The 12,254-nt window shown below is 38.2% G+C and overlaps 1 protein-coding gene across 2 annotated transcripts in view; it reads right to left on the reverse strand.

Annotated features, from left to right (window-relative positions):
* Positions 1-2,130: 2,130 nt before the first annotated feature.
* Positions 2,131-12,254, reverse strand: part of ADAMTS18 (ADAM metallopeptidase with thrombospondin type 1 motif 18) — a 156,065-nt gene continuing 145,941 nt past the window's right edge. Inside the window, exons 23-24 of one of the 2 annotated variants that reach the window (XM_037815927.1) lie at positions 6,702-6,804; positions 2,131-2,237 (exon numbers count right to left, since the gene is read on the reverse strand). In XM_037815927.1, the coding sequence (XP_037671855.1) occupies positions 2,231-2,237; positions 6,702-6,804 (110 nt within the window). In that variant the 3' untranslated portion in view covers positions 2,131-2,230. Of the gene's footprint in view, positions 2,238-6,701; positions 6,805-10,043; positions 10,383-12,254 lie in introns of those variants that run through there. The other variant, XM_037815926.1, reaches the window with a different exon arrangement.

Genomic DNA, 12,254 nt, shown 5'->3' on the forward strand with positions numbered 1-12,254 from the left:
CTTGAAACCTCCTTAGCCGTTACAAGTTCAATCGTCTGCCTTCTTTCTCTTGATTGCTATTTTTATAGCTACCACTTGTTAAGTATTGCTATGAGGCAGGCACTGCCCTTTAGTACACAGTATCTCCCTGAATACGCAAACAATTCTAGTTACTATAGTTACTCCTGACTTGGTCAATCGCCGATGAATGACCAGTTGGTTGTGGGTCTGAACCTCCAGCTGGGTGGGGGCAGTACCTTTTCAGCCACTTCAGGCTTTCTGTGTAAAGAGAGGAGGGCTCTGGAAAAAGAGATATAGGTGCTGGCTGGGAATAAAATCATAGCACAGGCTGGTGTGCAAGGAACTAGCTAAAGGATCCAAGTGGATATGGGTGGAAAACTAACACCTGTTTTGTTTACCCCTAACTATGGTAGTAAGTTTGCATTTGTCCATGAGATACCTTGGTAAATGCCTGTCAGCATCCATGATCATAAGCTCAAGGACGGTAGATAGCATCTGGCCTGGGTGGTTCTCAGTTTTATTGAATAGATGATTAAATGCCTGTTCCTAAATGAAGACTTTAGGGTTCAAAGAAGGGAAGTCAAGTAGCACTCACCAGACTTGTTCTTTGGGAACTCAGGCTGTGAACTTGTAGTCCAAAGGCAAAGTCCTCACTCTGAATCAACATAATGTCTCCACGGATCTAATGCCATTATATGAAGTGTCTGCCAGCCTTGGTTCATATGCGAAATTAGGAGAGTTAAGAATTTTTAGTTCACATGTTGTTTAAGACTCAGATAATTACAGAAATTCAAATTAATATATGGAAAATACAAAGCATGTCCCTTAGACATGGCAGATACATGTTAACACAAGTTCTATTATCCTCATCCACACTACATCACCATTGTCTCTTTCTGCTCTACCCACTCCTAATTGTTAGTCCTAGGAGCCCTAGCATATCACATTGCACCCTTGGTTTTCTAAATAGGTCCTAGGAAAGTTGTATGAAGATAAGCAAAACATTTTAATAAAATCAAATGATTTTGAGAATGTACAGATTTTATTTTTACCTGAATCACAACATCCACAAGATATTAAAGAAAACTGTGTCCAAAACATATCTTGAAGGTATACACCTTTTTCTCTTTTAATGTGTGGAGAAAAAAAATAAGAATGCAAGACAAAAGTACAGTTATTCCTTCCCTCCACTCTCTCCAGTCTCACCCTCATCACAAGGTTTCATGTATTTCACAAAATGGGCATTCTTTCCCTTCTGATGGAGGCGGCTATAAATGGCAGATGTAGCCACTCCTGCCAAATTCTTAAAAGGCAGGCTGAACTTTGAGGCTTTATCCAAACAGGATGTTAAAAATGCCAATGTCAGTGCCCCATCCTCCCATCCATATTTTGCAATCAGTTCAGAATTTTTATAGTGTTTCCCATCAACTCTTGTCCAGCAGAAGCAGCCTTGCTCCTGACAGGTTCCTGTCCTTCAAGGCCATCACAACAAAATGAAGGACTTACCTCTTATCTTCACTGGCTCACTTCCTTATACGATATAGTCAGGGGCAGGAGGGTTATTGTTGTTTAAATTGTTCCATGTTTCTCAAGAGAACAAACTTAGCAAATTAACTTACTCTTCTAACAGGTTATATGTGGCCATTTCAAACACATCATTGATTCATGACATTTTGAGGATCCAAACCCACTTATTAACTGCACCCTAAACATAGATACTATGAATGTTGCTCCATTTCCAAGGGGCATAGGGAATCAGTTTGGAAAACTTTCAAAACAAAAGCTAACATTAAGTTTATCATTTCATCTTGATCATCAAGTTAAATAATTACAAATGTAACTTTAACAGTATCTCATTTAGTGCTCTTCCTGTGCATTCATGCAGTTCTCAACATTAGATGATTTCAATTCTATGTTAAAAGTGCTATTTCATTTTCTGAATCCCCAACTAAGCTATAGGTTTGATGAGACCAAAACTGTGTTTGTCCTGTTCTCATGAGTATCATCCATTCAAGAAATGACAGATAATTGGGATATCATATTAACCAGGACAAAAAATTTACCTGCCCTCATGGAACTTACATTCTAATTGTATCTTCTGGACCAAGAGTTGCCGTTCCATAATTACTTGCTGAGTGAAATAATGAATGGATGAACAGAGTTGCCCCTTTTGAAATCAAATTTTGTTTGAGGGGCTGTGTTGCAAGTAAACAACTCCAGTGGGGTTTGATCAGTCCCTGTGTAAACAGAAAAATTCCTATGTGACCACAGTCATAGCATCAGTCTTTTTAAAAAAAACAAACAACAACAAAAAAAAACAGCTTTACTGAGATTTAATATCCATGCCATAAAATCCATCCATTTAAAGTGTACAACCCAATAGTTTTTAGTTATATTTACAGAATTTTGCAAACTCCAGCATCATTCTTAATTCATGGTTCAAGGCAAAGCAATAGTCTAGGTTTCTGAAGCTACCAAACTTTCGGAAAAGGTAACAGGTTAGATAGTTTTAAGAACTGGTACTTTCACAAGGTCATTTTTGCCCTACATGGAAAGAGGATGACTACTTTCTTATGCTGCTTCTGGTAGCAGAGCATTTTTTGGGGAGGGAGAAAAATTTGTTAACGTCATATATATCATAGGACCTGAGTGTTTTACTAGGTTTCTATTTGAAGCTCATTACTTATCAAAATTAGATAAAAGTATTTGCCTGTCAAGTAAAAATTAATAATATTTTATAATACAGTTCCAAATATACTTGCCTGAAAATCATGGTAAGTGGCTTTATATCTGGACTTTCTGGATTATTTTAGGAAAGTCCCTAAAAGTTAGGGATCTCAGCTTCCACACCTATGAAAATGAGTGAACAAAATGATCCCAAAGGTCACTTCCAGTTCTGAATTCCTATGAATTAATTTGCAAGTGGGCCACTCTCTGCATAATTCTAACTTTGCAATTTTATTATTTTACATGGGAAAAAAGACTCTTCTGTATGACCCTGATTTGCATACATGATGTTGACAATAACACAGACTAAAAGCAAACATTATTCAATGTTGACTTGGATGAATATAAAAATGATTTTGTTATTCTGAGAACAGAGATGAGGAAGTTAAAAAAAAATCTTAGGACTTTATGCCCTGGAAATATTGCCTAATTTTTCCATGTATAAGCATCCTATATTTCCAAGTGTAACTCCCTTGGACTCAGAAACAAGATCTCTTTTTACACTTAAATCTCATGTTGCAGTTGATGTTCAATAAATGCCTCTTGAATGAATGAATGTATTCTAGTTAACAAAAAATGTTAGTTTAGGCAGACCAAACTATAAAAGGGTGAATGTGAGTCTGTATATTGGAGGGACTTTTAGCGTGAAAAAATACTAACTTCTAATAAAATATGAAATATCTGTCCCATCAGGACACCTATCTGCAAATAACAAAAGTCTTAAACAATGTGGAAATTATTTTAAAAAGGCAGAAACTTACTGAATATAGTAGGATTTATTCCATTATTGGTTTAAGACCATGGAGATACATAAATAGATAACATGTTAATTTTAATTATCTGGAACCAATCTTTAAAAAAAAAAAAACCAAAACACATGAATTAATGAAATTGACCGTTAAGCAGAAAAATCAGAGGCCCAGGACAGGACAATGAAATTAACTTTCTTATATTTTAGCTTTGCCCCAAAGCATCATTTTAGTAGCTCTTTCCTATATCATCAAAGATGTTGTTTCTTTTGTCTTTCACTGTGTACAAAAGCTGAAGTCACCAGTTGAGTCAGTCAGTGCATTCCTGGCAGTTTAAAGGTGACCATTGGCCTGATTCATAAACATGATTAATTTTCCTTTTGGCACCTAATGACCAGAAAGGAAATAGGGCAGCAGTGTTCATTCTGTCTACTTTGGATTTCAGGAATAAAACTGTTTTCATGCACCTTGGTTCTCTCCATAAAAACACACAGGAGGCCCTGGCAGTACTTTGGCCAAAGGACACAGTTAGATGGGGATTTCATTGACTTCTCTGTTTTATGCCCTTTCTTGTTTCTGGGTGTGAGTGTCTGAGATAAATGGTCAGTTATCCCCAATATTGCCATCTCCCCACCATCCAAACCCTGGCCATTGGCCATTGTCCTGCTATGGGAATCAGAAGAAACTGGGAGAAAGATGACCGGGACATTGGGCCTCTGCCTGCAAATCCTTTTTTTGACCTGCCACTTATCACCCTAGGAGTTTCCTAGGTAAAATATACATTGCAGAAGATGAGAGTAGGCAAAGGGACACTTTACTATTAGCTGAGTTGGAGCCCCAACCACTGAGCTAAGTTGGGTGGCATAATGCCAAGGGGACGTCTTTGCCTACATTAGGAAGACAGATCCAAGGCCCTTCCTTTTTTGTCCCTAGGCCAGTGGTTTCAAAACTAGCTGTTCCTCAGAGAAACAGGAATGCTTTTTAAAAATATATATTACCCACCCCAGGCTTAATGAATTAAAATGCCTTGAATGAGGCTGAAGTTTATGTATAAAATATCCTTAGGTGATGGTGATGCAACTAATTATTTAGAAACCATTACTCCGGAACTTACTCTAGGTCCAATTTGGCTTTCAAAGTGGATGGGGGTAAGGGAGAGAGGAACCTGTTTCCAAGAAAAGGAGACACTCAGCCCATCTTTTATGGAACAGGAGACTTTAGGAGCAGAGGGGCATGCCAAAGAACTGTAGACCTGGCTAGGCCTTCCGCCAAGAGCGGATGGCCAGTCCTTCCCATATGCAGCCACATGAAAGGAGAGATCTCAGGAATTCAAAGGGAGAGACATGCCTGGGCCTTGTCTCCAGCAGGAACCGCCCCTGGCCCTGGTTTCACCATCAAAAGAAGGCTCAGATGGCTAACTGATCACAGTGAAAGCGCCACTCTTGTACTCCACACCCATTTTTAAAAGTCTGTTAGCTGTGGGAATGGAGAGTTGAGGAGTACTGGGTATTTTCATCTAGAGTAGTGTTAATCCAACATGTGGTGTGGACATCATGATGCAACACTATTATCAGATGGTATCCTAAGCCTCCTATGACAGGGGCAGCCCAACTACCGAGGCTAAGACCATGTAGGGGAAGAAGAGAAGGTCAGGGGTAGAAAGAAACAGAAGCGGGTGGGGGGAAATGACCAACAAGGTTTCCTTTTCCTAGTTTCTGGTCATCACGCCTCTGTCTCATCCCAATTAGGATCTTGGGAACAATCCTTGAACCTCGTTGGTCTAGTCAACCAACCAACAAATATATAAATTATTTTTTATTATTGAATGACCTTATTATAAACTCTACTGTGTTCCTCACTAAACATAGTTTAGGAAAACACTTAGGAATAGCTTTTAAGTATCTCTTTATTATGCTTAAATGGGATGGTGGTTGTGTGAATGGGTAAGGCAACTTTGCAGATTAACAAATAGCTGGACACATTCAGAACAACACATTCTGGATACTGATCCTTATGGCTTTTCACACAACGATTTGATGAACAAACGTTACTTACATCATAATTTTCAATGTTCAAAGATGCAATTGAATTGATATAATTTACACTTTCTATGTACAAATGTTACTTAGAATTCAAGATAAAAGATAATCTTTTTATTGACAAAAACTCTCTTTATCCTAAATTTAGTGTTGTTAAACTGAATGTTCCTGATGAACTATAAACAGTTCACCTCTTCTCATTGTAATATTTTTTCCAGACATGAATTTTGTAAACCAATTAAAGGGACTAGATTTTATTTAAATTAACATTAAAATTTCAATGTTTTTTATTGGGCTTTTTATGGCTACCTTCAGTTTGTGGCAGATGATACAGATTTTTCATTTAAAGGAGTTATAAGAAGTTTTATTTTTAAACACATTTCATTTCTTTAGAGCAAATCAATTTTTTTACTTAGATTTAAATTTTAAAATAGAATTATGTGCTTAAGGGGAAATTTATGATAATAGTAAGTGAATGATAGAGTTTGAGAATCACTTCTCCCTGTGCTCCTCTCTGAAGGAGGAAGATACAATTGCCAAGATCCTAAACTGACTTCAGTATTTTGGGCTCCTCAGCAGTATTCAGTAACTTAAGAACTTTGGGAAAGATAAGGTAAGGCAGAGAGAAAGCATGGAATCCTAACACATACTTTACATTTTCTAAAAGAAACCACATAGCAAATAAATAAATGGCATTTTAACCCTCATATTTAACAATAATGGTTCTGTGCTATTAAGCCTTAACCATCCCTTGCATGATGCAGTTGTTGTGGGCTCATCCTCCCCACTATTAGCTCACAGAATCCTCGCCAGGAGTGTCTCGCTCGCTCTCTATGCCCTGATGGACTTGAAGTTGCAGGCTCCAAACACTCTGATCCTATATATGCGGAAACACTATCACCCCAGAGATTCAGTTATTAGGAAATAAAGACACTGAGGTATGCCACAAGTCTTTAAGTGTCCTTTATTGGAGAGTCTAGGCTAAGTGGAAATTTATTACCTTGCATCCCCAACTGCCCATCTTAAAGCATCCTAGTGCCACCGGTAATTCATTATTGCTAAGTCATTCATTGCCAGACCCTCTTCACACACATCTCAGGGGCCCTAAGAGTCAAGTTCTCAGACCTAGATCTCCTTCACTTCCTATCTTTCCCATGAAACAGAGCAGCGTGAGCAAGGGAATCACCTTTCAGGTCCAAGGGACTGGTTTTTGAGTCCTGACTCTCTCACGTAATTCTGTGTATCCTTTGGGCCGAATGTGTGATCTCTCTGAATCCCAGTGTCCTCATCTGCAAAGTAAAGATAATTAGAGTGGCTTCCTAATTGGGCTGGTACGAGGATTAAATGAGATAACACACCTGGTACCCACCAGACACCTCACATGTAGTTGCTGTTAATACTTTATTACCAAAAGATACAAAAATATCTTCTCTTTCCTGCTATCTATTTTATACGTCATCTATTCCATTTTACAGTCTTAATCATAATTTCTTCTTTTTTTGTTTGCCAAAGAGCAATAACTCATAAAAATTCTTAAAATATACTTTGAATTGTGCCTAAGAGTCTCCCCGAGTACCTCTTTGTTGCTCGGATGTGGCCCTCTCTCTCTCTGAGCCATCTCAACAGGTGAACTCGCTGCCCTCCCCGCTACGTGGGACCCGACTCCCAGGGGTGTAAGTCTCCCTGGCAATGCAGAATATGACTCCCGGGGATGAATGTGGACCCGGCATCGTGGGACTGAGAGTATCTTCTTGACCAAAAGGGGGATGTAAAATGAGACGAAATAGTTTCAGTGGCTGAGAGAGTTCAAATGGAGTCGAGAGGTCACTCTGGTGGACATTCTTATGCACTGTATAGATACCACCTCTTAGGCTTTAATGTATTGGAATAGCTAGAAGTAAATACCTGAAACTACCAAACTCCAACCCAGCAGTCTGGACTCCTGAAGACAATTATATAATAATGTAGATTACAAGGGGTGACAGTGTGATTGTGAAGACCTTGTGGATCACACCCCCTTTATCTAGTGTATGGATGAGTGGAGGAATGGGGATAAAAACTAAAGGACAAATGGGGTGGGATGGGGGGATGATTTGGGTGTTCTTTTTTCACTTTTATTTTTTATTCTTGTTCTGTTTCTTTCTGATGTAAGGAAAATGTTCAGAGATAGATTGTGGTGATGAACGCATAACTATGTTATCATACTGTGGACACTGGATTGTATACCATGAATGATTGTATGGTGTGTGAATGTATTTCAATAAAACTGAATTTAATTAAAAAAATATATACTTTGAAGATATGTATGCATAAACAATATGAATTTTTGTAATCACAGATGCAGGGAAAAATACTGTATATTCAGGTCAATTAAACTAACTTGTCCAGATAGTTTTTATTCTCCATTAGTCTGATAATTTAAAAGTTGAAAAAGCCGAGAACAATTTCTTTTAGTTTTATTTTTTAGATTTTTCTGTCTTCTTTTCTTTCTCCTCTCTATTCTCCTCTCTTCTTTCCCTTTTCCCCCTCCTCTCTTTCTTTCTTTTTGCAAAAAGATTTCACCAGCATACCTTTAGAACCAAAAAACAAACAATAAAACAGCTACATTCATGGTAGCTTTATATAACTAATTTAAATAATTTCCATAAATCAATGTTTACCTGCTTGTTACAATAGCTCAGCATAATTCAGTGTCTCCTCAAGATGGTAAATGTGTTATCTATTTCATCTTAGCATGTGATGGTTTCTGATTTTCTTTCACACAAGATGATGAACCCTGGAACATCTTATCTCCCCCCCACAAAGAAGTTACTCTGAGTTTCTTAACAAACATTTATACAATTATTGGAAATAACTGACTTCTCACTAACTTATTCAAGAACTTAACAAGTTTCAAAGATAAAAAACAGAATATTTTATTATAAAACATAAAATAAATATTACACATATATTTTGATTTTCTCTCTTATCCATAATTTTATTCAACATTTTCCCTTGGAATTAATATCATTTACTCAGAGAAAAAAGTGAAAACACATAAGGACAGGCTGTTAATTAATAAATTAATTTTTCCATAAAATAATAAAATGACAATTATATAAAGAAACAAATAACTTGGAGTTTTTCAGAGGGCAAGGGGATGCTAGTGTGGGACCATTCCTTTTTGAGCATGAAATGGCCACAACTTTAGGCCAAGCCAAACAGATTGAGAGAAGCTTCTAATCATTATTTCTCTGTGATTCCAGAACACATGATTTTCATTATAATGGGAAAAAGGGGTACTGCTAAATTTAACTGACCACTGTCTAGTTGGTTGTGCTGAGTCGGCTAATCCTTGTTTTAAATAAAACTTTTTAAAGCAGTAAAATTGGGTTACATTCATCAAAGAAGTTGAGGAATAGAAAGAATCATATAAATATGCCCTTTATGACCACTTCTCAAAAAAATTACCAAAAGATGCAATCTTGTGAGTTACTTTGGTTTTGGCAAAATAGTGTGGTGTTTTTCCAATTAAGAACAATTTTAAGCTCTTTAGTGCCTACCAACAGCTGACTTCTGAAGGCTGAAAATATCATCAGGAAGATTATAAAATACTCTTAATTCATTGAAGGGTCTTGGCATTTTATGATTTATTAACATTAATGTTGCAGAAGACAGATGGATTTTTCTATTGCCACTATGATTTTTTTCTTATAACTAAATCCTAGGACAAATTTAAACACGTCAGTTGGTAGGAAGAAAACACAAGTGGCCTTTAATTTCCCAACAGGCTCTGATAGTATGTAGGGAGTATTATAAAAGATGTCTCCTCTCCTTCAAAACACTACTAAATTTGTTTCTCCTAGATATTGACCAGAACATCTCTCCGATGCTCATTTCCAAAGAATAGACCTCAAGCTCCCATGTACATGTTTAGCTAGCACCAAAAATTACAAGGCTGGTATGATGTGAAGGGCATCAATATATGTCTTTTGTAAGAGTTTTTTTCAGTGTGACTTTCAATTACATGGAGATTTCAAATGGTCCATGTTGTTCTATATTCAGAATATTCCTGGGAACATTTTTCAGGTTAATTTTAGTCTTTGAGACTCTGTATAAGCAGAATATACTTAAAAAGATAAAAAGCACACACACGCACACACGCACACACACAATCAACATTACAGAAGCTTGCTAGTCCAGCAGCAAGCATTTATCAGCACCATCTAGCTTCTCGCGTAACTCCTGGTTTGGGGTGTTTGCAGTCTTAGTCAAACTGTGAGCTCAAGAAACTGTGAGTCAAGGTGTTCCATCCGTATTTGCTTCCTCCAAATCTTAGTCTTTGACCTGAAGGCTCAAAGGACCTCTTCAAGACAGAAGTCTATGAACCCTCTGAAGTTCAAAGGGGGCAATCTATCCCAAAGAGGACAAAATTCTCACTTTGTCAAAATTAAAATTTGACATATCTCAGTGTGATTCATCACTTCTTTCATGCAACAGTGCAAATCAAAGTGTTTTGTTTTGCTTTGTTTTTTGCAAGTCAGATTTGTCATCGCGTCCCAGTTTCAAGTGCTTCAGAGTACCGTGTGCTTTGGTGAATTGCATAAGGACCCTAGTGGCAACTGGACTGCTCCTCAGGGCTGGGTCCTCAAACACTGCAGCAGCTCACAAGTGGTTTGCAGTGCTCGGCTTCCCATTGGAGAGCTGGCTGGTGTCGCTGGAGGCTGAAAGGCAAAACCCTGGCCCTAACATGTTGGGGAAAGGCACGGAGATCAGCTCTTCCTTGTGCATGACTTGCAGCACTGTTTGCCGTAAAATTTGTCGTTGCAGACAGCATACTGAGGAACTAGACGACACCAGGTGAAGAAATCGACACAGAATGGATCCTCTGAAATGAGAAAATACATTTGACACATTCTCTAAGGCTCTTGGCCTTTTTTCTTAAAGTCAGTGTCTTCAGAACAAGGGCTTTGGGACCACCTGCTTTGTGCCTCTGAGTGGTTCTTCCCATTATACATTAGGACTTTGGTGGGTCCTGCGGTGCAGGATTAAGACACCAAATGCGACTGTGACCATTAGCAAAAGTTCAGCAAGTGGGAAAAAATACTGGATGTTAAAAAATAGTCACAACCCACATGAAACTCAGAGCTAGAGCTCGGCAGATATGAATGTCAGTATAAATGCATACAGCAACTGTTAAAAAAAAAAAAAAAAAAAAAAGCTGAAAAAGAGCCCAGACCTCAATTAGAGACATGAATGAAGCAGACCTGGTTAAGACTAGGGCAAATCAGGCCAAAGGGTAAAGGTTGAAACTGACTGTGTGTTAAAACTGCAACTTCCATGTGAGACCAAGGGAAGAGATGTTTATTTGGTGTAGGACCTATATTTTCTAAACAATATAACTTACTACAGTCAGTTTGTTCAAACACCACAATTACATGGAACTTTGAATAGGAAGCGAGATATGGTAGGTCTTTGTTAGAGTGAAATAGCAACACATCCCAAAGTAATTTGGGCAGAGAATAAAAATATATATTCAGAGCCCCCCTGAGGAGCTGGGGGAGGATGTGGAGGTGTTGGACATCCTCGCCTGGATTGCTGCTGATGTTCTCACAAACGTTGGGGACTGATGGCTTGATGTGCTGAGCCCTCTGTCTTGGGGCTGGCCCCTATGAAGCTTGTTACTCAAAGGAGAGTCTAAACCTGCTTATAATTGCACCTAAGAGTCTCCCCGAGTGCCTCTTTGTTGCTCAGATGTGGCCCTCTCTCTCTCTATAACTAAGCCACCTTGGCAGGTGATCTCACTGCCCTCTCCACTATGTGGGATCTGACTCCCAGGGGTGTAAATCTCCCTGGCAATGCAGGATATGACTCCTGGGGATGAATCTGGACCTGGCATTGTGGGATTGAGAATATCTTCTTGACCAAAAGGGGGATGCAAAATGAAACGAAATAAAGCTTCAGTGGCTGAGAGATTTCAAATGGAGTCGAGAGGTCACTCTGGTAGACATTCTTACACACTATCTATAACACTATATAGATAACACTTTTTAGGTTTTAATGTTCTGGAATAGCTAGAAGCAAATACCCGAAACTACCACTCCAACCCAGTAGCCTTGACTCTTGAAGATGATTGTATAACAATGTAGCTTACAAGGGGTGACAGTGTGATTGTAAAAACCTTGTGGATCACACCCCCTTTATCCAGTGTATGGATGGATGAGTAGAAAAATGGGGAAAAAAAACTAAATGAAAAATAGGGTGGGATGGGGGGGATGATTTGGGTGTTCTTTTTTACTTTTATTTTTTATTTTTATTCTGATTCTTTCTGATGTAAGGAAAATGTTCAAAAATAGATTGGGGTGATGAATGCACAACTATATGATGGTACTGTGAACAACTGATTGTACACCATGGATGATTGTATGGTATATGAATATATCTCAATAAAACTGAATTAAAAAAAATAGTCACAACCAGTATTATGGGTTGGATTGTGTCCCCCCAAAATTATATTCAAGTCTTAACCCCAAATACCCCAGAATGTGACCTTGTTTGAAAATATGGTTGTTGCAGATGAATTAAATTGAGGTCATATAAAAACAAATGCACACGCATACATACACATGATCCCCCAATCATGTCCCTTCCAAGTTTCAATCTTCAGCGGCTCTCTATTGTACCTTTGGGCATGGCATACAAGGCTCTCAGCTCTCTCACTTCTTTTCCTGCAGCTCCCAATTTGTACCCTATCTTCCCA

Source organism: Choloepus didactylus, chromosome 22 (assembly GCF_015220235.1).
Source record: "Choloepus didactylus isolate mChoDid1 chromosome 22, mChoDid1.pri, whole genome shotgun sequence".
Lineage (NCBI taxonomy): Eukaryota > Metazoa > Chordata > Mammalia > Pilosa > Megalonychidae > Choloepus > Choloepus didactylus.